Below are 27,768 nucleotides of genomic sequence, written 5' to 3' on the forward strand. Positions count from 1 at the left end.
TGGAAGAGGAATGGCTCAAAATCACTCTGGCCACTGTGAAGGACTTGTATCTGTCATTCCCAATACGAATTGATGCTGTATTTGCCGCAAAAGGAGGCCCTACACCATACTAATAAATTGTAGTCTAAAACCAAGTGTTTCAGTTTCAACCCCTGAATGTATTCCAGAGAGTCGCTAATGAATAAAAATTGACACAGGGGATTTATTGACAAGTGATATTCAACACGTATAATTCCATCAAAACAAGCGCATTACAGATTTCCTCATTAGAGAATGTGTCTTCAGACTCCAATAAGCCAATTACAAACAAAAGATGCTTAATCCCCTTTAATTCAAACACGGAGAGTTGCAGTAAACAATAATTAATCAGTTTATTTGTTCATTCCGTTTATTGTACTCTTTGTATAACACTGTTTGTTGATCTTGGCATTTCTCATAGTCTTGGTAACAGTCAAAGTAAGACTCTTTTTGAAGTTGTCAAGTTTATCTACACAAGTCCTCTGTCTATATCACTCAGTTGCACTGTACGACTGCCATCCACCAATGAATATGAATCAAAAGTGAACATGAAAGATGTGACTGGAAGAATTGGGGAGTAAAGAGAGATGGAAGTTTTATGCCACAGGGTCTCATACCATATGCAGCACTGCATGCTAAGATTAAAGATTTCCTTCTTTCTATTACAACCTTTCCTTTTTCTCTTGACCTTCCGTGCCTATTCATTAGAGATGGGAAATGATGACATTACCAGACTACTTTCCTACCACGCTGAGATAATTATCAAGTGTTTGATTTATATAACCCGAGGCGTTCGATTTCTTGAAAAAGCTGATAACGCCGACTCTTGCATGCTATTGAAAGCCATTCAATAGCTTTTGGCAGGGATGTCTCAATCATAGTCATTTAAATGAATCCTACAGTTCAAAGTGTTAAGTCACTGCATTGGAGAGCTTTCTGGCACACATCAGCACATAAGCGGAAGTGGGTGCTAGAAGATAGAGAAACACAAGATGATAGAACATTTGACAAGCGCAACCCTTGCAACGCTCAGATAAGTGAATGCGGCAAAAGCATCTTTCAGATTTCAATGGGTGGCTGCTAAATGAGGATGCTACTTAAACTGCCGCTTTTGAATGTAGGTGCTAATTGGATGATGTGGATTCAGTTGGGCACATGGAGATGATAAAATGTTGACATCTCTGGTTAGATTTGAACTTTAGAGCAGTAAAAGTTGGGGCTTGGTAAAATATATAAATTACAGATCTAATATTAGATCAGATATTGCAGCTTCAACATTCTTTTAAATCACATCATTACCTCTTAACTTGCTGTTTATTAAACTTGAGAACTTTTTGTTTGATTAAGATCACACTAAAACGCTCTAGGAAACTTTTTATCGTGTCTTCAACATTTATTTTAGCTATGCATTTTGCTGAAATTGAAATTGATTTTATCGTCTCAGTCCCAGAATTTTAATTATAACGTGCCCCTACTATTCTTTTTTAAAGGTTCCTAAATTGGATTTCAAGGTCTCTGTGATGGCCGATGACGTGGGCACACAAAAGGACAGTTACTGAGAACACATGCATACATACATCCTTCTTTCTGGGTTGTTTACACATTATTTTGGGTTATTTTTAGTATTTCATGATTAAACATTTGTTGCAGATACCTTGGTTACAGATCACGCTATATATAGATTTCATAATAATGACAGACACAGATTTGGTTCATTTTCACTGTTTTATTTTAAATTTGTTTTCTGTCATAAATTACAAGTTTGTATGCACACTTTCTAGTTATTATTGGTTTATTGTTAATTTAATGTTCATTTCTTTTGAGTTTAAGTTGTTTATGTGTGAAGAGCAGAGGTTTGGCACTGTCCGGGACACAGCACTTCAGAGGAGGTCCGTTCCAAAAAGAACCGATTGGTGTCAGTTGCCGCCATTTTGTTCTGTTGGGCTAATCCATGCTGCCAATTAGCCGGGGGGTGCAGGATTAATTGTATGTTTGTTTGTTTATTATAATTCTATGTATATTTTGTTGACTATAATTATTTGGCTATAATACTTTGTTTTCTTCATATTTCTGAAATTAATTACTTTATTTTAATTGTGTTAAGTGATGTTTGTGTTATTCCCTGTGTATGTGTAATGGACTAGTCCTTTATGTATATAAGTTCCCCATGTGTGTCATTTGGGAGCTCATGTTTTTTTGTTTAGTTTGGTTTGCTTAGTTGTTTTGATTATTGTTAAGTTTGGTTCTGTTCAGGTGATCCTTTTTATGGGCCCAGACATGACTTTTATTTCGTTCAGTTTTCAAGTAATTTAATTTGTAACTTTGTTTGGCATTTAATAAATAATTTTCTTTGTTTGGAAATCCTCCATTCTTTGCCCTTGACTGATTGGTCCCTCACAGTCTCCTACATGCATCCAAGGTCAAAATCACTTTAATTTGCTAATTGCACGCACACCTTTTGTTACAATCGGAATGAAATCATTCCTATTGATAAATCCACCCATAGTGTTTACATGAATGCTAAATAAAGCGATCAGGTTGATGTGCGTTTATGTCACATGTGCAAACTGCAGAATATAGACAGATTTTCTTTGTTTTAAAAACCAGACTTAATATTTATCTATTTCGGGTCATATCTGAGACTATGAGCAAATGGAGCTTGTGCTGCTTATATTTATCAAGCAGTAAAAACGCACCTTCCCTCTCCCAAAACAAGGCGCCTGTGGATGAGAGACTGTCCTGCATCACTTCACAGACAATGAGTGGAAGGAGAATTATAGATTGACCCGACAGTCATTTAGGACACAATATCCAACAACAACAACAGCTCGTTCCACGCGTCATATAGGCCTACCATTTCTACGTCATTACACATTCGCAGAACTTTCCAGATTCAGTTTTCAATCCGATAAATTGTTTACTATTGAACAGATTAGAAAAAGAATGTAAAAGAATTACAATCTGAATAAAATTTAAATCGGATTTGGCCAATTCACTCCGACTGACGGGGCTACATGTGATTTCCTTTATTCTAGCTGTGCTAGTCTGATTCCAAATGCATGGATTATTAGGGTCCATGTAAATTCACCTAGTGTTTGAGTGCAGATAAGTAGATGAAGTATTTGTTATTCGCAGGCAGCCAGTGAATATTACACATGACAGGTAATATCTTTAAAATATGAAAATGTATCATCAAAAATATGATTGTTTTCAAGTACAACTATGATCATCTAAACAGTGCAACAAACATAAGCCATTTTAATATTTACTAAACTTTTTATCGTTTTATATTTTTATCATTTCCATTACACTGATCACTTTTGTCCCTTCTCAAGAATGTTAGTGTTAGCGTACTAAGGAGACAACCGTGTCAGACATGAGACTCGAAGAACACAAAGAAAACCAAGGTTAATATCATGTGAAGCTAATTATATTGTGTCATTTACAATCAAGCTATAATTTTGACAAATTATGCAAAGGGTGAGAAAAACATTGTTTAATTGCGTGTATTTAGAATGCATAAAATGCTAGCTGTGAAATTAGCCTTAAGGAATTGGCTGTTTTCATGTTCAAAATGTTCAAAATTTCATTTGAAATGTGTTGGAAATGAGACTTTCAGACAACAATGACAGAATTCTTCTGTGACGTACGTATCAATGAAGACAGAAAAGACTTTGGTGAACGTTCGGTTTACATTTAAAATGCTTTGGTTTTAGATTGCATATTCATTTTGTTTCGGATGTGCTTTGTTATCTTTAATATCCTGAATCTGATTTCATTAAACAAAAGGCACGTTTAACATCAAAGTATCTTCAAGGCCTCCGCCTGACCTCAAGATCTCAGACCTATTAATGTTCTTTCATGAAAGGTATAGCCTGGTTGCATCATGCATCATGATGTTGTAGATGTCAGGGATGAAACTATATTTAGCCCTCAGCAGGTGGGAGTGTGTTTGTGCTTATGGCAGGATTATTTCTTAACAGTTTCAGTGTTGTCACCAAATCTTTACATCCCACATTTCAAGCACAGTTTATTGAAAAGCCTTTTACATATCAGTGGTGAATTAGGTTTGATATGATGTGAATTCATCAGCACACGATTTCTGTTAGTAAGGCCTGTGTTTGATAGTCATTAATGCTCAAAACGTCTTGTTTGTAATAATTCCTTATGTTCCATTTTAATAATAGTTGTATGTAGTTATTACTATCAATGTGCCATTTTCGTCTGTTTGTGGTTTACTTATGAATTAATCAGTTATAGAAAATGACACTTAAGAAATTATTTTCTCAGCATCTGTTAAGATTATGATTTATGAAAATATAAAAACAATCCAATATGCATTACAGTTTGAAAAAAATAATCAATCAATGTAATATTACTGCATTTCACTATTATACCCCAATCAAAATTCTAAAATTCTCTTAGGAAAACTGTGTCCACGTTATGCAAATTATCTGTATCCATTGAATACACAGATGAGCTTCCACACAGACCTTAAAGTCACCATGGTCCTCCACGTGCTGCCAAAACAGCGCTGACCCACCGAGGCATGGACTCTTCAAGACCCCTGAAGGTGTCCTGTGGGATCTGGCACCAAGACATTTGCAGCAGATCATTCAAGTGCTGTAGGTTGCAAGGTGGAGCCACCGTGGATTGAACTTGTTGGTCCAGCACATCCTACAGATGCTTAATTTAAATTGAGATTTGGGGAAATTTGGAGGCCAGGGCAACACTTGACATCACTTCTCCAGGAGCACACATACATGGCCATCCACGTGACGTAAAATAAAACGGGAGTCATCGGACCTGGCTACCTTCTTCGACTGCTCCAAGGTCCAGTTCCGACACTCGTGCTCATTGTAGGCACTTTCAAACGGTGGACAAGGGTCATTATAGGCTCTCTGATCGGTCTTTTGCAGCATTTGCAACATTCTAGCCATTTAATGCCTACTATTTCAGCTACTATTGACAAAATAACAGGTATTGTTTTATATAGTGTGTATAGAGTAAACTAGGCCTATTCAATTTTGAACAAAGCCCTGATGTGTGTAAAGCTAAATGATGCCATCCAGTGTTTATCAAATGTACTGCAACCATAAACGCATTTTAATTAAAGCAGATTATATTTGATTTTCTTGAAAACTGTTTCTTCACATATTATTCTACGTGGTTGAAATAATATAGACCTATTGGGAAGTTATTATAACTATAACATAATTATATTAAAATAAGCGAATCATGTAATGTCTGTTAGCCATACTGTTACTGATGTGGTGTACAACTCACATCAGTAACAGAGATTAAATGATTCGCATATTTTGCACGAGTCGTCTGCTTTTTAAGTTCACATAAACGTCGATGCAATTAAAATCAGTGCAAGCCCATCTCTTACCAGTCACTATATAATTTCAAATAGCCTATTTAAAGTGTTACAAAACACGCCACTGTTTACTTACTGTGGTTCTTACATTTTATTTAATCAATTGTCATTACTATTATCATCACATAATGATATATAGCGCAAACTGCATCTTTGTTGTACTCTACTTGTCAACATCCGCAAAAATTGACCTATTTTTGTGACTCCCATTTTTGGCCTGCCTCGCTGGCGTAAACAGTTTGGAGGCGTCGAGTGGACAAGCGAACCAATCAGATCGCTCGTTTCAGGGGCAGCCAATGAGCGGGGCGCTTCTTATCGCGCCCTGAAACTCTCACGGCCGCCATGATGCTTGTTTGCCATCAGTGAGAAAGAGCAGCGGATCAGAAACAAAGGAAACGCGCACTCGTCTTTGTGAACTGGTATGAGCTTACAGGTAAAACGAATACGCGTTTGAGGCGTTCCAGTTGTATCTAGTGCTATATAAGCACGGGGATATGTTTCTTTCCAACTGCTTTGCGCGTAGTGTTGGTCTAGTTTTGTGAATGTATAATCGCCTGTTAGCCAGTTAGCGTATAAGCTAATTTGCTCAATCTGAACAGAGAGGAAATGAAGGATCGGTAAGATCTCATCTGTATTTCCTCCACTTTGCGTGCGTGGGCACTTTGAAAACTATGACGGATTGGATGAAATGATCAACGAAGCGAATTTAAATGTTGGGCTCTGTGTTGTTGGTTATGTAAGCAGCCTGCTGTGTCCGTAGGGAAGCTACATAAGCTAACACAATGCATTTATTAACATCATAAAACCTCTTATTAGTTTACTTCTGTGTGTTCCATGCGATTAATTTCGCACAAATGCACTTGCAAAGTTAAGTCGATGTTTGTCAAGAGAGGTTCCCTACTGTAAACGGGTAGCGCTAACATTGTAGGGGGTCCGATCAAACTAATTCACTTCAGCAGTTAGACAGCAAATCTGTCTCAAGCGCGATTTAAAGTCAATTAATTTCCTAAATGCTTGCCCTTAATCGACTCATTAAGACGCCTTGTTCCCCTCGTGAGTCAGGCTCGCTCAGTTAGCAGTCCTAGCTCTGTAACGTGGCTCTGGGAAATAAACACGAGGTGGTGGTGTTTTTGTTTGGGTTGAGTTGCACAGCGATGATGAAAGACCACATTTGACGCTCCTCTGGCCTGTTGGTTAAGTGATTAGTTAGCGATTAACACTACAGTTATGTAATGGAAATGTACTGGCGCCGTGTTTATATAGAGTGCAGTTGCAAGGACTTCAGTTGCACCTTTGTTTCATGGGATTTGTATATTATGAGCCGACTTTTTTTTCTTTCTTTCTGTGCCATGTCTGACTAAAATTGTACTCAGACGCGATATAAATCGAATTCACTTCGATATAGTAGCCCTTTGCCCACAGTGTCCAGCTGCTCGCGCTACAACGCGGATTTACCGGCGATAGATGTTAGTTTCATATAAAACTTTGCTCAAAGTTTTTTTTTATTTGACTGCTAATTTGCCATAAACTATTAAAATCGTACTCGTGTTCGTTTAAATCGACGCCTGAAAGCTGCATTATGTAAATTTGACAAGCGTAGTGATTCCGAGTATCGTGCGAGGATCTCTAATGGAAAATCCCCTCGGCTATTGATTTTGGAATTGCTTTTGTTTGTGTTCTCACTCCTCACTCTGAGATGGTTTTCAGTGTCATTTTCACTAGGCATTTCACCTGTTCTTTGCACAGTTAGCACCCATTCGGTTTCCTGTCAGGATACAAGCAGCTTCATGTGTAAAGTGCACGTGCAATACATTTTCTGTAATTGTGTTCAGTAGTGAAAGTGATTGTTGTGTTTGTGTTTCAGTATTACAGGGATGCCCAAGGAAAAATATGATCCGCCTGACCCAAGGCGGATGTACACGATAATGTCCACTGAGGAGGCGGCAAATGGGAAGAAGTCATATTGGGCAGAGTTGGAGATTGTTGGTAATGTTGGGGGTTCTCAGTGGGGGCCAACATGTCACAGACAAATGAAATCACAATAGACTCAGTTTACTTAAAGTTGGTATGAATTTTCTAAATGCATGTGACTAAATGCTACTTCTGGTTCATTGCGACTTTGATATGCACTCCTTTGTGCGTGAATCATCTGTCCTCACTATTCCAAAGGAACATTTTTGTACTATGAGTAATTTGCTCTGAGGTGAGACGAGCTGAAAATAATGTGAAAGTCATCATGAAATTAAAATTGACTATTCTTATTATTTATAGACTATTGCAGTATTTAGTATAAATTATTTATCTGTGCCTATCTTTTTTTTTTTTTGAGTGCTCATGATCTTTGATCAAAATTACTTGCTACAAAGCAGAAATGATTCTGATTGGCTGTTAGTGTTTTTGTTCATCAGCTGTGGGGGAAAAAAATTATTCTGAAAGTGATTGCAATGATATCATTTCTCTGTGCCGTTTAAGTTTGTGCTGTGGACTCTGCTACCTTTTATTTTTATATATCCTTTGGCCTTTAGGCTGTTGGTGTAGCCAATGTTGCACTTTTAAAATCTTGCCAATAAATAATGCAGTAATATAATGCCATTTAATGTTAATTAAAATGTGTGTGTGTATATATATATATATATATATATATATATATATATATGTGTGTGTGTGTATATGCGTGTGTATTTATTTATTTATTGTAGGTCTGTAATCAATAATGAAAATAATCAACACTATTGATTCATTTAATACGTGCATGAAAACATATGCAAGCAGTCCCGTCACTTTACAGTAGTGGATATAAATGATGTCCACTTTTCACGTCCCAAAGCGCACAATTTAATGTTTACGTCCTGTTGTCTTTGCAGGGAAAGTGAGAAGTTTGAGTACATCATTATGGTCCCTTACCCACCTCACTGCTCTTCATATCAGTGATAACTCACTTTCGCGAATCCCGCCCGACATTGCCAAACTACACAACTTGGTGTACCTGGACCTCTCGTCCAATAAGATCAGGAGCCTGCCTGCTGAGCTAGGCAACATGGTATCTCTCAGGTGGGTGGCTAATTGGCTATGTATTTGCACGCTGTGTAAAGATTGTGGTTTGATGTTAGGCAGATGGATAAGGCAATTGTGGTAGTGTGCAGAGACTTTTTTACCCCAATACTTGCTTTTGTTCGAGTCGTTGAGCCTATGGGTATTGTTAATTAGGTCCTTTATTCTTCTAAGGTGATGCTAGTTTGCATCCAGGGCCTGAACTCTGAACACCACTGTCCTCATATGTGGGTGACAGTGGTTTACTCTGAATCAATTTCATTTGTCACAGGTTGAAATATGTTACCACTTCTCTGCTAGTGTGATTACTGCTGTGGATGGTTATAAATCATGTTCTGAGAGGAGCCGAAGTGCTACTGTATTAGGTACCTTTAAAGTGGTTGGGATTGTATCCAACAGCTGAAATGCACTGGGCTGCAATAGGTTTTGTGCAGTATGGGGGTTCATACGCCAAAATGGCCTGTTGACTTTGGATTTAATGTAGCATTTTGTATCCCTGTATGCTTCAGATGCTTATTGCTGTATGATTGTTTTTATGGCGTGCAAATTTTTATCTTTTGTTTTGTTTGTTTCACAGGGAACTGCTTTTAAATAACAACCAGTTACGAGTTCTGCCTTTTGAGCTTGGAAAACTCTTTCAGTTACAAACGTTGGGTTTGAAAGGTACTACTTCCTTTTATAACCCATAAAACTTCAGTTGTGCAGGCCCAGATGGTCATTTTGCTTTGTATGTGCTGGTTTTAGGGAAATCTACAGAATAGTTGTAGACATGGTAAAAGTGTTTTGTTTTTATTTTTTACTGAGATTGTTGGTAGCTGAAATGCATAATCAATTTAGACAAGACATAATAAACATTCAATGGCCAAAGAATATGAATCCATGTAAGCCTAGTTAATTGTTGATGTTTTGTTGCTCTACAGTAACTATTCTTTAAGTGCATATAACACTAGTCTGTTATTTTAGACTGTTATCTGGGTCATTCTACAATTGCAGTCACAAGCTGTTACTTTTAGATAGGAACTGTAAAGTATGCTTTTTAAAACGCACCATTCCATAAAGTGATGTAGGCCTAATATATATAATTATTTCAATTCTTAAAATATGCAACATTTAATTATAAAAAGTGTATAAATACAATTTTATATAATAAATAATTATATATATATATATATATATATATATATATATATATATATATATATATATATATATATATATATATATATATAATATATGAGAGAGAGAAATTCTAGTATGACCCATGTACTGGTTCTGTAATTTTCCATGTTCCTGTCATGCTTCATATTTGGTTGTGTTCTGTAGGAAACCCTCTTGCACAAGAAATCTTGAACCTCTACCAAGAGCCTGATGGGACACGCCGGCTCCTCAACTACCTGCTGGACAATCTTGCAGGCACCAAACGTGGTGAGTCAACTCTTGTACCGCTGCCCCGCTTGTACAGCGATCGCTGAAAAGCTTCAATTCTTGTACATGCTCTTTTAGTGCAGATTACTTTCATGCAATGGAATGAGTCATGGCATTGTTCTCTCATTGAACACTTTCTTTTGATTTGCTCTGAATTACTGTGGGGATTATAACTGTGTTCTTGCATGGCATTGCAGCGGTCGGACCATATCCATTTGAGTTATTGCTTGGTTTTTGAGAGGTTCACTCACTGACTTTTTTCTCTTTTTTTCTTCTTTTTTTTTGGGCCATAGTATCCATAGACCAGCCACCATCTCGCTCATGGATACAACTGCAGGATACAGACAGAACACGGCCAGCAGGTGAGACTTTCACTTCAGTTCAGATGTGCTACACAGACCTTAACTGTATCGTTTGTTCTTTCACTTCAACTTTACCCCGGTGCAGCAATTTAGACAATTCTTTAAAAAAAGAAATATTCTCAGAGCACAACCTTTACTTCATGAGACCTATGGTTGCACTATTAATCAAATAATTCTGCATTTGTGATAAGGTGTTTTGCAGTTAAGCTGCAAAATGCTGAGATTTGATTAGACTGTCTGCAGCCACTGGTTCTGTAATATAGCCTACTTCTGTAATATTCTTGATATTTTAGCCATCTGTGTTTGATTTGCTTCAAATTTAGAGTCCTAAGAAATCAGTCCCAAAAGCATCTAGCATAAGCATAAAAGGCATAATTGAATCAATAAAATTAAGAATTAAATTTATTAAGACCTTCTTTTTTATTTTTCTGAAACTTTTAGTTTTTTGATTAAAACAAATTTTATCAAATGAGTTCATGAAACATAACTGTTTAAAGTGTTAGTTGCTGTTGTCAAATAAAGTGCTTCTCAGCAGCGGTTTGCTATAATTATTACATTGAAGTACAGGTTTTAGTATACAATTTCAAGTTTAACCAAACTTTTAATTTTATGGTTTGTAGTAAATGTTTTTTTCCCCTCCCCCAAATGAAATGGTGAAAGGCTCATAAAGTAAACTTTGAAGTGTCCTCCTATAGTGATAGGGCATACGCAGAAAACACCATGCTTGAGTATGTGCAGTAACCAAAATGTGCTCCTAATTCACTCTTGACACGCACAGAACATGCAGACTTGATATTTAAATGGCAGTCTCTTTGTGGTCTACTAATCAAGGACACTAGCCCATATTGTGAATTTAATTGTACAGACCTGCTTTGTAGATTCAAAATTTGCCACAACATTTCACAATGTCTTAAAGGGATAGTTCACCCAAAAATGAAAATTATCACTTACTCACCCTCGTGTTGTTCTAAACCTGTGAGTTTCTTTGTTCTGTTGAACACAAAATATATTTTAAAAGATGTTTGTAATCAAACAGTTAATGGGCCCCATTCACTTCCATAGTAAGAAAAATAAATACTATGGAAATCAATGGTGCCCATCAACTGTCTGGTTACCAACATTCTTAAGAAATATTATCTTTTGTGTTCAACAGAAGAAAGAAACTCGGTCACACTTTATTTTAAGGTGTTATTGTTAGTGTAATTTATATATTTAAGTACTGAGTAATATTAAGCAACTACATGTACTTACTATAGGGTTAGGGTAGGATTAGGATTGAAATTATGCATAATTTACTGTTATTACTATGGTAAGTACATGTAACAAGGACACTGTAAAATAGTGTTACCAGAAACTCGTAAAGGGTTAATGCCATATAAAAGTGAAGAAATTACTTCAAATATCAGGGTCGGTGCTAAGGATTTTTGCTCAAATGTTCAAATTTGCTGGCCCGGGTCCATCAGGCAGTCCTTATTGTTGAGCCCTGAATATAATGCTATACCCCTGGTTTCACAGACAGGGCTTAAGACTAGTCCTAGACTAAAATGTAAGTCTGAGCTGTTTCCACTGAAATAAACTTGCACTGACTGATCTTAAAAATATATCAGTGCCTTTTTAGTTTTAAGATGCACATCGGTAATGTTTTTTTCTAAGCATGTTTATAAAAATTACTTAAATGTCCTAATTGATCTATGGTCTAATCCTGGCTTAGTCTAAGCCCTGTCTGTGAAACCGGGCCTAAGTGTAGTAATATTCTGTATCAATATTTTATTTAATGAGAAGAACAATAATGGTAGCAACAATGTCTTGAATGACTATTTTTGAAATCCTCACTGAAATTTTGCTTCCTCTCCCTTCGTACTTTAGCGCTTTTCTCTGTAATGTGCTACAACGTGCTGTGTGATAAGTACGCCACACGTCAGCTCTATGGCTACTGTCCCTCCTGGGCCCTCAACTGGGAGTACAGGAAGAAGTCCATCATGCAAGAGATCCTCAACTGTAGTGCGGACATCATCAGCCTACAGGTTTGTCACCCACTCGCATGAATAACTCGAGCTGGAGAACTGTGCTTTAAAGGCTTTTTTTAGTTTGGCCAATCTTGTTGCAATCTTTCCTTAAAAGCAGTTTATTCCATTGACACAACATTGTTTATCCCAGTTATTCCAGTTTATCCCAATCCCAGTTCAATCCAGTCAAGTTATCTGGCAGAAGTTTGACCATTATGGATGCAGTTAGGGTTGTGTGAAAAACATTGCCTGTGTCCAAAGTCACATACTTTCTTAAAGAATAATATAAACATTTTATTTTAAATAAGTACTTTGCAACAGCTAAAAAAAAGTATGTTTTGTATAATATGAATGTGTGCAGTATGAATGAAATCTGGACGTGTAATGTGTAATGTGTCATGTTGTCATTATCATGTGACCAGCTTTAGTTGCGTTGCTTCACTGCCATTCATAAATCCTCTATTGAGACCTCACGGAATAGTAAAGTGTCCATCATATGCACACTTCAGATTCTCGCCGGAAGTTAGTAGGTTGTCCGGGTGCTTTTTGCTTACCTTTCTTAGTACTGTGCATTACTATGGTCACATACTGTTTTCGCTTACTGAATAGTAGGGAAATTTGCGATTTTTGGATGCAGCCATTCACATTTGTTACATTTGTGCCCATTAGGAAGTGGAAACAGAGCAGTACTACAACTACTTCTTGGTGGAGCTGAAGGAACAGGGTTACGAAGGATTCTTCAGCCCTAAGTCCCGAGCCAGGACTATGTCTGAATCTGACCGCAAACATGTGGACGGCTGTGCCGTTTTCTACAAAACGGATAAGTGAGTCTGGCATAAATAAGCAGACTGCAGGGCTTTAGTTTATTGCTTCTCAATCCTGGTCCTGGTGTTCTATAGTTACCCCAGGATTGAGAACCACTGTATTATTGTGTTGAATACCGGCAAGATGACTTTTAGAACAACAGTTGTTCTAGCATATTGTGTTCTCATCCTGACCTTGCTGTTTCTGTGTTGAGCAGGTTCAGTCTGGTACAGAAACACACAGTGGAGTTCAACCAGCTGGCTATGGCAAACTCCGAGGGCTCAGAGGCCATGTTGAACAGGGTGATGACCAAGGACAACATCGGAGTGGCTGTACTACTAGAGCTGCGGAAAGAGATCATTGAGCAGTCTGGTCTGTTTTCTTTTTCACTGTTCTTTTCTCTATATTATAGTTGCACTCTAAAGTTGAATGATTTACTGACACAAAAATATAAAATAATCACAGAATATATAAATATTTTTTTACAGTGCATAATTATTGACACTGTGTTAAAAGAAAAAGCATTGCAGTGTGATATTTCGGATTCATGTAATTGATCCATGTACTTTATAATCAGAACCACAGTCATACATGTGGTTTGAAACATGTCAGATCTACTAATTATTTAAGCACAGCAACAGAATGAATTTTGATAACTAGTAATTATTCCAAGCAATGCAGTTTTCAGCAACATTTAGCAGAACGGTTGCCATAGAGGAATAATGGTGTAATGAGGTCACATGTGGGTTTATAGAGTATTTTACAACAGCTTTATGGCTCAGCCAATCATAATCAAGAACTGAAACTATCTTTTTTTATAATTAATTTAGAGCTGCATGATTAATCAATAAAAGATCACGATTCAAACACCCACGCTATCTTATTCCTGAATGACAACGATTCAGCTATGTCTATTAAATCTTTGACAATCACAGCGAAACAATCAAATCTGTGTTCTAGGGGAGCTACCGATCGCTATCAGCCGATAATCAATCTCTCAATTTGCCGATCTTAGAAACCATTCTCATTCTGACGGCGCAAAAAGACGAGCACCCGGCGTGAGAGCTGTCATGACATGCTTGCAGTATCGCCGTCTCAATCTCTGTCCGGCGTGGGTAAAGAAAAAAAAATAATGCTGAAGATGATGTACACTTGTCACTTGCTGGGCAGTGTTGCATCGTCACCAGAGTTTATAATTTGCACATCTTTTTAAGTCTTGCCAGTTTAAACATTCAAGCATTTTTAAACCATTCAGCACTCGTGCGCTCTCCGAGAGACTGTGCGCTCATGCACTATTAAAGAGCGCATCCATAAAGCCGCCTCACAAACAGCTCTCAGGTCTCTTCATGGCTAATTGCACTTTAATGTTTAAATACACACGTGCAAAATTACAGTCTTGGCGAGCATTCACGTAAACGCAGTCGATCATGTCTGAAGTGAACGCAAAAGTTTTAGAAAAAAATGCACGTGTAACAGTATATTGGAACCGTGCATCAGATTTTAAAGTGGCAGCAGCCTATAGATGCCTGTTGCTGTCTGTCATTTAATGTTAAACAACAAAAGAGAGAAATCACTCGCTGATCTTGACTGAATAACTTTAAATGTTAGGATTAATTGGTATTGAATTTATTCAGGGAAGACTATCTAGTGTTATTTTACACTTGATTCCTGATTCAATTATTAATTAAACTTAAAGCACTGTTTTTCATTTGTATCTTTATTGCATTTGTGCTACTGCTTGTAATTTGTTTATTTGTTCTCATTTTATTATTGACTGCTTACTTTGTCTTTTTTGTAAATGTAATTCAAAGTTTGACATCAGGCTTGTGCTGTGTAAGCTATTGTGCAACAAAATTGCCCTATCGTAAAAACAGACAATTTGATCAACATTTAAGTGAGAGAATTGTAATAATAAAAAATAAAAAATCTTTACAAAAATGTCCCCCACCACCAACTTACCAAAAGAAAAATCCCCCCAAAAGAATCACTTAAGGGGGGAATTCCCCCCATTTTCCAAAATGAAATTCAAGTCCTGAATTAATGTCTTTAAGATCCTGATCATCCCTATAAATAATGCTACATGATAAAAAGAAAAAGGAGGCTTCAAATAGACCCCATGATCTGTATTGGTGATGGGTATCGGCCGATACTGCTTCCTGTGATCGACCTGAAAAATCCTGATCGGAGCAGCCTTACTGTGTTGACGCTGCCACTGACCCGTTGTCATATACATAGGTATGAAACAGCTTCACAAACGTCTTTACAATCACACCGTATCGTTATTTCTGTCACTGAGATAAGTTTAGTTCCAATATAAACACTGATGTCTATGGTAGCGATTAAAATAGTCACCTTTTGTAAGTAATTCGGTGCTTAAAGTAAAACTTTTATCATTACATCGTTACACCAGTAGGTGGTGAACCTCTAGTAAATGACTGTTTTGTTGTCTTTTCAGAATCATGGGAGAATCGTGATCTCTATTTGAAACAAAAATTGTGGTTCTCAATTTATCCAGAATCGTGCAGCTCTAATTGTACATTCTCATTCTTTACATTTACGTTTTTACATTTGTCTTTGCTGTCATCTAATTCTCATTTAGTTAATCCTTAAACACTTATTTAGTAAGACTGTTAAATGTAATCTTTAACAAATCTCAAATTGCATTACTTGTAGATTTTATTTTTCATTTAAGTGAAATGGTATATCATTTTAATATTGTTTGTGGGCAGCAAGGTTCTTATTGTTAGCTAAAAATATGAAACAACACCAAGCCAAGACAACATTTCTCTCATTTAGATTATTTGATATACTAAAATAAAATTCATAAGTGTTTAGGCAGATTTAAAAAACAAAGAAAAGAAACAAAACAAACTAAAATTTTGAATGATAACTGAAAATATGAAATTAGAAACTAATTCAAAATATTAAAGGTGGGGTATGTGATTTGCAAAACGGCCGGCAGATTTTGAAAATACACAACTCAAATGGTCCTACCTTCTTTCCTTTGACTCCACCCATTCGAAGAACATGGACATGGATGGGGGAGGGGGGTATGGTATGACCGTTTGATTGACACTTACTGTCCAATGATTCTAGGTGGTCTTGGAAATGATTGGCTGGAGTTTTTCGAGTCCTGCCCGTTCCACAGATGATTAAATTGCTTAATTTTCATTTCAGTGCTTCTAACTCAGTGGCTGTAAGTGGGTTAGGAATAGGATTTCAAGTGATTTTGAAAAAATGGCCAAAAAAGAGAATCACATACCCCACCTTTAAGAAATATAATAGTATCTCATTGATCCTAAGACTCTGAGCAAAGACTCAAAGGTCGGACACGTATCTAAAGCAGTGTCTCTCTTTTGTTCCATAGCTGGAAAGTCTCTGCATGGCATGGAGAAACAGCTCCTCCTGGTGGCCAATGCTCATATGCACTGGGACCCCGAGTACTCGGATGTGAAGCTTGTCCAGACTATGATGTTCCTGTCTGAAGTGAAGAACATTGTGGATAAGGCCACTCGCAGTCTGAAGCTCTCCTCAGTTTCTGGGGAAACCAATGCCATCCCTCTCGTCCTGTGCGCTGACCTCAACTCTCTACCTGACTCGGGTATGTATGCCAGTACCAGAGTGTTTCGAGATTTGACTTTCCTTCTTGCTCCGTTCCTGATGGAGATTTTCATGCGCACACAGGTGTGGTGGAGTACCTGAGCACAGGTGGTGTGGACAGCACCCACAAGGACTTCAAAGAGCTGCGATACATTGACAGCTTGACCAACTTCAACTGCAACGGCAAGAACGGCACCTCCAGCACCAGGATCACGCACGGCTTCAAGCTGAAGAGTGCCTACGAGAACGGCCTGATGCCTTACACCAACTACACCTTTGACTTTAAGGTTTGTTTTAGCTGTTTTTCATTTGTTTTCTAAAACTTTAAAAGGCTAAACTAGGGCTTTCACAGTACCAGGTTTTTCCTGAAAAATTGTGGCCAAAAGAGTTCATAATATCGTGATAAAAATAAATCCTGTATGTGTAATAAATAATTAAATAACAATAATATAATAATAAATGACATTAACATAATGCAAATCTTTCACCCAGTGTTTCCCCTAGGATTTTTTTTAGGGGGGAGGTAGATCCCCCGAAACTAGTGTCGCAGAGCATTTCTTATCATATAAGTACATGTTATTACTTGTGAAAACCCATGGAAAAAAAACTACAGAGAGGTTTGGAGAAAAGTATGGAATTTTGAAATGGAAAATTCAAAATTCCATAAATTCTGAAAGCCCTGTAAACTCAAAATACGCGCACAAAAATCCGTTTTAGACGGCGCGCCAATACAGATTTGAGTTATTTTACATCGTATCATGCTTCAATGGTAAAAACCACACAAAATTGTCAATGCCCAAGTATCCTCGTAAGCACAGTCTTATCTAATTTAAGCCTTAAATGGCGGTAAAGAGTTGGGAGAAGATTGGATGTGTATCAGATCCGTGCCATTTGCGTCAGATCTTAAAGGGACAGCAACAACAAAAAGAGAAAATCACTCACTTCTAGGGATATGCCGAAGTCAAATATCTTGTTGAAAAAGCACTGAAAAAGAATAACGCATTCTACAGAGCCCCTAAAGGGACATGGTTAGTCTTGCTGCGGTATTTCTAGCCTAATACATTTTATTTTATACACTGATTGCTTCTAACTGCTGCAACAAATGCGGGTAAAAATCTGCGTTGAGACGTTGCTTTTTTTTTTATGAATTTTGACCATGCGTTTTGGTGAGAATATGAGATGGCTTAGTGTGATTATCAGATCACAACGGTTGTGATGTAATTATATAGATATGTGGTCTGATGTGCTGTATGTTTCAGAGTACTGAACCAGCACTACTTTCAGTTTTGATTCACAGTCAATGTTACTCAAGTACTTAAAATTTAACGCCTATAATTTGCATTTGGGAATGCAACATTTGTCATGAGAATCGTTTATAAATCTGTTGTTGTCAACCAAGAGAAGCGATACGGTCTATGTGGTTTCCTACCAAAAATAAGCTCAATTATAAATAAATGTTAGTATATTGTCGCTGTCGGGCGGAATCCTCGTATCTCCAAAACCATTATTTTTCAGAAAAAAAACTGCATATTTTTTTAGTTATTGAACATTGTATCATTAAAGTTGGTAATTATAACTTATATTGCTCTCTAGGGATGCACGATGATATCGGCACAACATCGGTATCGGCCGATAAAAGCTTTAAATGACCATCATCGGCATCGGCCGATATGAATATTTCTGCCGATGAGCCTTGCCGATAGGGTGGCGTGTTTCCTATGTGCACGTGATGACCGTGAACATAGCATGAGTGCCAGCAACTTAAACTTCCAACATGTGGAGGCATTTCTAGCATGAGCATCAGTTTGGTTTGAGATGTGCTGGGGACAGAGACGCATTCGCAAGTGCGGGTAGAATGCCGCAGTATTTTTTTTTTTCTTTCGTGCAGGTCATGTTTCGAAAGATGATGTCCTGTAGCTTACTAATGTAAACTCTCCAAGCTACTATGCTCTCCACAGAGCATAAAATATTCATTTTATTTTATTTTTCGTGTTGGCATTTATGAGGAAAAACAGTGACAGTTCTCGGTTACAGACGTGAACGCTCTGAAAGCGGCACTGATAGAGACTGCTTTAAAACTTCCACAGAGACCTCAAACAGAAAGCACAAAGCCTTTCTAAGTGAATTTCGTTTTGTATTAATTGTATCTTAATTTTAAAAAATGTTTCTAAAAGGATTTAGCCTAATAAATAATAAGTAAACCAGATAATAGATATCACGACACAGAGGCGCGCGCGTGAACTGGAGTTCGTCTCATAAATGAAACGAAACTCAGCATATAGCTTACTTGCCTCACAGACCTGATAAATATATCTATTATCTACAGAACGTTTGAAATCATATTTTTTAAACATAACAATTCAAAACGAAAGAAAACTATGTAATCCGAAATGTGCATTTCTCCCTGGCGCGTTCACTGTGTCGGCTGCAAAGATGAAGTTGACTGACTCGCGAGCCTACTCCGAAGATCGCGAGTCAGTCAACTTCATCTTTGCAGCCGACACAGAAAACACTTGTTTATTAATAAACAATTAAAATGTCTCCTTGCTATATTTGACATATTCATAATCATTACTTTTGCGCTTCTCTGTGACAACTTTTAGTTGCTTTATTGCAGTGTTGTGCCTGAACGCGTTCATTGAACGATAGTTCATGAACTCGTTCATATTTTGGGCGAACGTGAACTGAACGTACCGCATTACTGCCTGATGAACGTTACTGTGAACTCGTTCATTCTGGTGTCTGTGAACGGCACGCTCTCTCAGTTTAACTTCGTTCAGTAGGATGCCAGATTTCTATAAAGCCTTCCAGGCTAAAACCCACCGTAAACCGCCCTTAATATGTAGCGGAAAAAACACCCAATCTGGCAACACCAGCCACCCGTGTTCGACCTCTTGTTCGATCTCGTTCATCAAAATGAACAAATCTTTTTTCGAGTCATTTCGTTCATTTAAGGGGCTTTAAATGTTACTATTAACTGGCAAATTCCCCGAACACATCCACCTACGCAATCTTGATCATATTCTGAATTAAGAAATCATTATAATGCAGTCAAAAATCGTTTACAGGGAACATAAATAATTACTTCACCTCGAGTCTTTCATGAACGACTCATCACTTACGTTACAAATCAAAACAAAAAGCAGCAAGGAGGCGTCGTATGATCATTTAAACGAGTTTTATGATAAGGTCGGTGAAGATGGGAAAAAATCTGACGCATATCTTCAGTGTTAAAACTGATAAAATAATTGTCTGTGGGGGCTGTGGTAATCATTTTGAAAAATAATATCTCGCAACAACATGGAAAAAAAGAACTATGAACTAGTTCATTTTTGGAACTGTGAACTTAGTTCAAAATTTTGAGTATATGAACTATGAACTGAACTAGTTCATTTTAAAATTTGTGAACTGAACTTTGAACTAGTTCATGTACGTTAGAAAGTGAACTTTCCCAACACTGCTTTATTGGCAGCGCCACCCTTACATGTTACAGTACATGAACGGGTCACCACCGCATCAGCACCGAAAACAGGGGAGCATTTGGTAGACCTAGCCTGTTCAAGTAGGAGAAGAGGAAAAAAAAATTATTTGAATTTTTTTTTCTATTTATTTTACTTCTAAGGACTGAAGTTTAATGTCTGAACTTAAAAATAAACTGTGGCAATGGCATAAATAATTTACCTATTTTTCAGGGGTGAATGTCTGTCTACATTTGTAAAATTATACATTTATGGTAGAATCAAATGTTGTTTTGTTTGTCTTGTAAATTGCCTTATCTACAACACATGAGTGTAATACAGTAAAGGTAGTACAGGAGAGAGACTTGGATTTCTCTTCAGTAAAATTAAAGTGTAAATATATCAGGGGGAAAATGTGTATATATCGGTATCGGTATCGGCATCGGACAAAATTAGTTTGAAAATATCGGCATATCGAATATCGGCCAAAATGCAATATCGTGCATCCCTATTGCTCTCATATACTGTTGTATACCAACATTAACACAACATTTCCCCAAAATCATGTTTAATCGGAGATACGAGCTTTATGACTTGGGAGCGGGGAGATACGAGGTTACGCTGTCATTGATCAGAATGGTACGGACACAGACGTCGCTGCTGCCAGCAGTGTTCATCCAAGTCTGCGGTCGCGATGAGCCTTTTGACAAGAGAAGGCTTTAAGAGCTATTCAAATCTAATGATTGTGGTTACATCTTCCTAAACTCGATTTTAAACGTTTAAGAGCTATGAGTGATGCAATACCAAAATACTAGGCTGTCTAAAATAGGCGGAAATTAATCTGCACGCAAACAAAGTCGGCGGTCGCGTTGAGCCTTTTGACAAGAGAAAAGGCTTCAATAGGTAACCAAAGCTAACGACTGTGGTTACATACATCTTCCTAAACTCTATTTTAAAGGTTTAAGAGCTATACGTGAAGCAGAACAAAAAACGATGAGGTAACTAACTTAGGCTGTCTAATAGGTGGGAATTAGCCTAATCTGCACGCAAACTTACCGTGGCTCACAGGCTTCCTTCTGCACCAAAGCATTACAGCAATCGATTTTTAACAAAACAAGCCTACTCAAATGTATCTAACCTAACTATTTTAACTCGTTATTGGCTAAAAAAAACAGACAGAGTTATGCAATGATAGGCTTAGCTGCTACTGGTGCCAGTAACGTTAGACAGACCCTTTTTCTTCCATAAATAAAACCTGCTACTTGGGGTATTTTACATGCACAGTGCCAACTTCGAGTCAGTAAAATAATAATAAAAACAATAATTTAATGCTGGTATCCAAAACATTTATTTCAATTCAAGTATTATATTAGATACATTTTAAAACAATGCACACGTATAATAAGCCTAGTAATAATAAGCCTATAATACGTAGACATTTAAAGTACATCAATAACTGATATCATAGTTTAACACAGATAAAATCAGAGTTGAGGCTTGCTTTACGTGTTGCTCGACGAGGATTTCTTATCGTTGCGACGTTCAATCCTGAGGAGACAAAATGCCGCGTAAACTCCCGCCGTGGAGTTACGAGGATTCTCAGACAGTTGAAGTGTCCAATGGAGTTAGGAGATTTGCTCTCAAGCTATTTTCAACACTTTAGATTGGTTAATAATTTGTAAAAATAACAGAACCACGTGGGGACTGACCAATAGCATCGATTTGTGAAAAAATATGAAATTGACCAAATTTGGACATACGAGGTTTCCGCCCGACAGCGATATGTAATTTTACTGTTGTTCTGTAAAATAAAGTAAAAAAATTGCTGTTCCATAAGCGTCACCTACTCTCTGAGAATGAATTTGCCCTTTCATTCAGTCCTTTTTTTTCAGCAATGCATAATTTCACAAATCTAATGTCAGACCATTCTGTTTTTCCTTCAAATCCTATCATTACATCTCATTTAAACAACTGCTCATGCTACGTGTGTAGCATCTTTGATCATATTTAAAATGCAGTGGTGCCTCTAATTTCAAATGGCTGCAGATATTTTTGTTTAAGACCAGTTTGTCCTTTTAAAAAAGCAAATAAACTTGTTATAGATTAAAGAAAAATTAGCTTAAGGATTAATCCATATTTAATTTTCATCTTAAAGTTTAAAACCATCAATGGCTCAATTGTAATGTTGTTTTTCTTTTTTCAGGGCATCATTGACTACATCTTCTACTCTCAACCTTTGCTCAACGTGCTTGGTGTACTGGGTCCCCTGGACCCCCACTGGCTCCACGAGAACAGTATCACTGGCTGCCCCCATCCTCACATCCCCTCTGATCACTTCTCCCTGTTTGCACAACTGGAGCTGCTCCTGCCCTACCCGCCTGCTGTCAACGGCATTCATCTGCCTGGTCGCAGGTAGTTCTCCGAGCCAGCAGGGGGAGCTCCGGCCCTTTTGCTCTCTCGGTGGCGAGGGAACGAGGCACGGGCTGTTGTGTATAAATCTGAATCTCTTATGAGGAGATGGGGTATGGCAAACTTTTATTCCCATGGATTTTAACTGAAGCAGACACTTTTGTCAGTCTTATCTATACCACCTCTCACACACTTTTTCTTTTTGTTTAATTTTCTCCCTCCGTTTCTGGGCACAAGTTACCATTCTGTAAAAAAAATTCTTTTCTTTTTTTTTTTCAAAACCCTAAGGGCCCCAAGTGATCATGTAAGTTTTACCTTAAGACAGGAAAAAAGTTTGTTTTATATAAATAACTAAATGGCAATATCTTTGAAACATGCAGGGAGTCCAGCTCAAGCGAAATATCATGAAATGCATAATTTGGATCATGCTATTATGAGGCCAGTTTAGAGCGAGCAGCTGAATTTGAAGACAGAAAAAAACGAATTTCACCAGCTTAGGCCAGAGAGTACGATCTCCAGGAGCAACCCTTTAAAAAAGGGCTTTTAATGTGTAAAGAGAGCGGGCCGAACTCTCACGTTTGCACTCAATGGTGCTGAGGCCTCTCCACGGATGATCTGCCTCGCGCTCTAGCTGTACACCAGTGACAGGTTTGCGCGGCCCACCATCACCTACTGGGCCTTTGCCCGTCTCATAATTTAGTCCGTTGGATGCCAGAGCAATTGATGTACCTTTTTTGTTGTTTTTTTTTACTCATGCTTTTAAGAAAGCATCATTTCAAGAGCCAAAATGGCCTAGTTATGAAGTTGTCAAGCTTCATGTGCCATAGAGCCCTCCTTGAGCTGAGGTGCCCGCAGATCTGGTGCGTACAGCCGAGCAAGAGTTTCAATTAAGGGAAATCATCTGGAAAGGGCCAGCTGTGTTTTAGCAAACGCCAGTGACCGTAGCCTTTGCACCTGAGGGAGTTTAGCAGGAGATCATGTTAAGATGACGAGAATATGCTAGAATGGGCAAAGAAAAGCACATCTCACTCATAGACGGATAAATTAAACCCTCAGTGTCACTGGTAGACGCTTCGCCCAGCCAAGACTCCAGTTCACTCCTAATTATTATTATTTTATTTTTTTCTCTCTACATGATTGTATACAAGCAACAAATGTCCTGATCTACTGCATCTATTTTTTTTCCTTTTCTTTTCTTTTTTTTTTTTGTACGTACACTTTTAGATTTGGATGAAAATGATTGTATTGTAAATGAAAGCGAAATTTCTATCATTTTTAGGTGTTCATCCTAATGAACATTCAAAAAGACCAGCGTGTGTAAAATAATTTTTTTCAGGTATCTGCTGTGTAAAGTTGCACTTGTCCAGGTTCCCATTTTTATCCAGTGTACCAGGTTTTTTTTCTTTCTTTTTTTTTTTTCTCGTTTTTCTTATTTTGGATGTATTCCACTGAGGCAGATATCTGGTGATGTGGTCCTGTTACCCACTTTGATATTCAAGAACACGTGACATTGTGCCTCACTGATTCGTTTCTCTAAGCGCACTGCCAGTGCTATCAGTGAACACCTGAACAGCCTCAATCTACTTATACAATATCCTCATTTATGTTTTTCTTTTTTTCTTTTTCTTTTTGGGTGTCTACAATGTCGAGTAAAGTGAGTGTTTCTGCTGTGCCGATCCGGGCTCGTGATCATTCTCATGTAGTTCCACCAAATTTTTATTTTTTTTGCATCCTCTATTTACTGCCACTTCCTCCCTCTCGACTCAGGCAATTCACTTTGACCGTATATTTTTGCTTGTGTATTTCTCCATTCGTTCGGATCTCGTTCTGTATTTCACTTCCCGCTAGACTACGGTTATCTCCTCGTGTCGTGCCATCTAATGCATTCTGCCACAAGGCCAAGTGTAAAGCTCGATTTACTACTGTAAAGCCTGTTCTCTGACCTGATGAAATTGTACGTGGTGATTTTTGTAGGTTTTCTGCTCTAAACGCAAGGCCAGAGTACCATTCCTGTAGCGCGGTCTGACTTTTAACTTCGTCTACGGTGGCGTTGCGGTAGCGCGGCGTCGTTTTCTTGCTGCGCGCTCTCAAAGCCAATTTGTTTTTCGTTTCTCCCTCCCTCTCGAATTTGTCATGTTTTAAAAAAATCAAATGATTGACAAGCACTTATTGTAGATCACTGGTGCAGCTACTCATTGCTTTTAAAAAAAAAAAAAGAAAACATACTTTTGCCATGAGGCAGAGGTCAATTTTAATGGCTTTTATCAAGCAAGAGTAAATAGATGAACTGGGGAGGACCATCTTATAGTTCCCCTTTTGGTGTCCCTTTTTATTCCTCACATTATCTGTCCGTTTTTGTTTTCTTCTGGTTGTTTTTAATTGGAAGCAACTTGTCTGGTTATATTGGATTGCTGATGGTGTTGTAGTAAAAAGATTTTTGTAAAGTGTGAATAAATAATGTATCACGTTTCCTTTCTTTGACATGAATTGTGTTGATGTGTGTATTATATCTAATAGTTTTTGTCATTTTCATTTTTGCTTTTGTTTTGTAATACTCAAAACCAAATTTTTTGTAAAAATGTTGGCACACTGAATTATAGATTTATATTGTTGCTAACCTTCACTTCAAGAAACTTTTGAGAAAAAGATACGTCAATGAAATCGTAAAGTCACAGAGAAATAAAGAGCTGTCATTTTGTCACCAAACAATTCCAACTTTGACCCTGAGCTTTATGTGGTTTGAGAGCCAGTTAGTTTAAAGCGTGCAAATGTGTTTGGGTTGTGGCAAGAATAGCAGTCTCTCTCTATCTCTTTCTTTCTTTCTTTCTTTCTTTCTCTCTTTCTCTTATTTTTTTAGGTGTTTTCTTGCTACCGCTCTCCAGGAGAAAGTAAGGTTGAGTAGGATGAGATGAGACTTTCTTTTTTTTTTTACAAGTGTTCTTGTTCTCCCTCCTTGTGTTCTGTGCACATCTCAGTGTCACTGATCTCTGAAAAACAGTCACTAATAATAAATTGTGCATGTTTAGATATCGTTGCCATCACCATGTTGTTCAGAGACGTTTTTGTTTCCTTTGGGTCAAAGACAATGGTTTCAGGTGGCGTCTTGTGCACGACAAGCAAAAACGGCATAATGCTAATCACGTCAACATGCTCAACTTGGCAATAATTGCTTGCATCCATCCCCCCCCTTTTCTGGTCCACTTGAGCAGATGTTTCTGGCTTCACCATAGAAATCCTTTTAATTTCCTTTTCCTGTTTCATAGTCGACTTTTCTCTGTCAGTAGGGGTAGTAGTTCAATGGTCAGGATTGTGGTTGAATCAGCTGAGAGTCAATAAGTATTTAGGTAATGTCACTATATAATGCACTGGACCAACTCTTGTTTACCATTTATGGAATACCAGCATAACACTTGCACAATGTTTCAAATAAGAATGTTGCATATATATAAATAAATACATATATATGGTAAAAGATTATAGATATTTAATAATAGAAAATCAAATAATGGCAGCTGTTTTTAATTCAATATTAAGTGTTGGGGATAAAAACCTAATGGTAAACAAGCGTTTTGGATTTCACTGTTTCTCCAGTTCTCTTGGTTCTCTGAGTAGTGATGTGTTTATAACAGGGTCAGCTTGTTTCCTTTACACCTATGTATTTTTTTCCTACTCATGGTTAAATAAATTCTATATCTGTTTCAGTCTTGGTGTTTTGTGTTTATTCTTAGATTCGATGTAAATGTTAGAGCACAGGTTACAACGCATGCAACAGAAATTTCCTTCGAGTCAATTCCTTTAGCATTAAAGGGTTAGTTCACCCAAAAATGAAAATTCTGTCATTAATTACTCACCCTCAGAGCCGGACAGTAACGGAGTACATTTACTTGAGTACAGTACTTAAGTACAATTTTGAGGGATCTGTACTTTACTCGAGTATCATTTTTGGAGAGTTCTCATGACTTTACTCAAGTACATTTGAGAGGCAAATATTGTACTCTTTACTCCGCTACATTTCTATCCATAACCGTGAGTACCCGTTACTACTTCTAAAAAAAAAAAAAAAAAAAATTAAATTAAAAAAGAGAAAAATCTCGGAAACCCTCAATTTGTTGTTTCCCTCTCAAACGTGATTGGATTGTGCAGGTGCCACTGATTGGGACAGCCTGCAGCAATCACCTTCAGCTTTCCGCCAAAGTCAACTCCACCGTGGACGAAACCATGGACGTTTCGTCCATTGTTTCAATGGATGAAGACGCAGCAGGTACATCCCTGGAATGTGCCAACCCGTGGCCCCACCTCGCCAGACTATTTCAATTTTCTGAACAAGTTAATGATAGTTTTCGCTTCAAGTGTTTGCTGTGTTTACCAATGTAAGCACTGTGGCGGTAGTAATGCAATATTTCGAAAATGTACTCTTGTACTCTTGATACTCAAGTACTTTTAAAAACAAGTACTTCAGTACTTTTACTTAAGTAGACATCTGACTGTAGTACTTTTACTTGTACTTGAGTAAAATTTAGCAAGGGGTATCTGTACTTTTACTCAAGTAATGAAGCTGTGTACTCTGTCCGCCTCTGCTCACCCTCATATCGTTCCAAACCCGTAAAATCTTAGGATCACAAATGAAGATATTTTTGGTGAAATCCGAGAGGTTTCTGATCCCCCTGTAGACGGCAATGTTATTACCACTTTCAAGGCCCAGAAAGATAGTAAAGACAATGTTAAAATAGGCCATGTGACTACAGTGGTTCAACCTTATGGTTATGGGCTCTGTGTCTGAACGCCGACTTAGACTGAATCCGAAATCGCTCCCTAAACCCTCATTCACTATTCCTTACGTTAGTCCTCTTGAAGGAGTGAACGAAAACGAGTGAGCGTATTCGGACAGCCGTTGAGCGTACGTCGGGTATACACTCGTTATTGCAGTGCAATGTGGGATAGAATAAGTGCACACCATGACATCCACTATGGTTTCGGACACCACTACAAATGGCTGTCCCTTCAAATAATGCCTTTTTGAGGGTATTGGGGGGCGATTTCGGATTCAGCCTTAGTATTGGCCGGCTTCTGCATCAGCATCACACGCACGTGTCGTTGTGCTCACGTGAACAGCGTCAGAGACTGAAATTGTTGCAGGAGATTTTAAGATGGTAAAATGACACACTTCGGCTTTCATTTTATAACCACCTTTAAAAAAAAAATCCCCAGACTTGTTTTGTCTGCCCTGATGTTCTTCACCCAGCAGATGGAGTGCA

The 27,768-nt window shown here is 37.7% G+C and overlaps 1 protein-coding gene across 1 annotated transcript; it reads left to right on the forward strand.

Annotated features, from left to right (window-relative positions):
* The first annotated feature begins 5,712 nt into the window (after positions 1–5,712).
* cnot6a (CCR4-NOT transcription complex, subunit 6a) lies at positions 5,713–26,214 on the forward strand. The gene is made up of 12 exons (XM_084387052.1): positions 5,713–5,831; positions 7,263–7,384; positions 8,263–8,449; positions 9,027–9,112; positions 9,773–9,874; positions 10,168–10,236; positions 12,103–12,260; positions 12,912–13,066; positions 13,264–13,418; positions 16,414–16,647; positions 16,731–16,933; positions 22,308–26,214. Exons 2-12 carry the CDS (start codon positions 7,273–7,275, stop codon positions 22,518–22,520), a joined length of 1,674 nt encoding a protein of 557 aa, XP_084243178.1. The 5' UTR covers positions 5,713–5,831; positions 7,263–7,272; the 3' UTR covers positions 22,521–26,214.
* Positions 26,215–27,768: the final 1,554 nt, after the last annotated feature.

Source organism: Rutilus rutilus (genome assembly GCF_951802725.1).
Source record: "Rutilus rutilus genome assembly, chromosome: 18".
In the NCBI taxonomy this organism is placed as follows: domain Eukaryota; kingdom Metazoa; phylum Chordata; class Actinopteri; order Cypriniformes; family Leuciscidae; genus Rutilus; species Rutilus rutilus.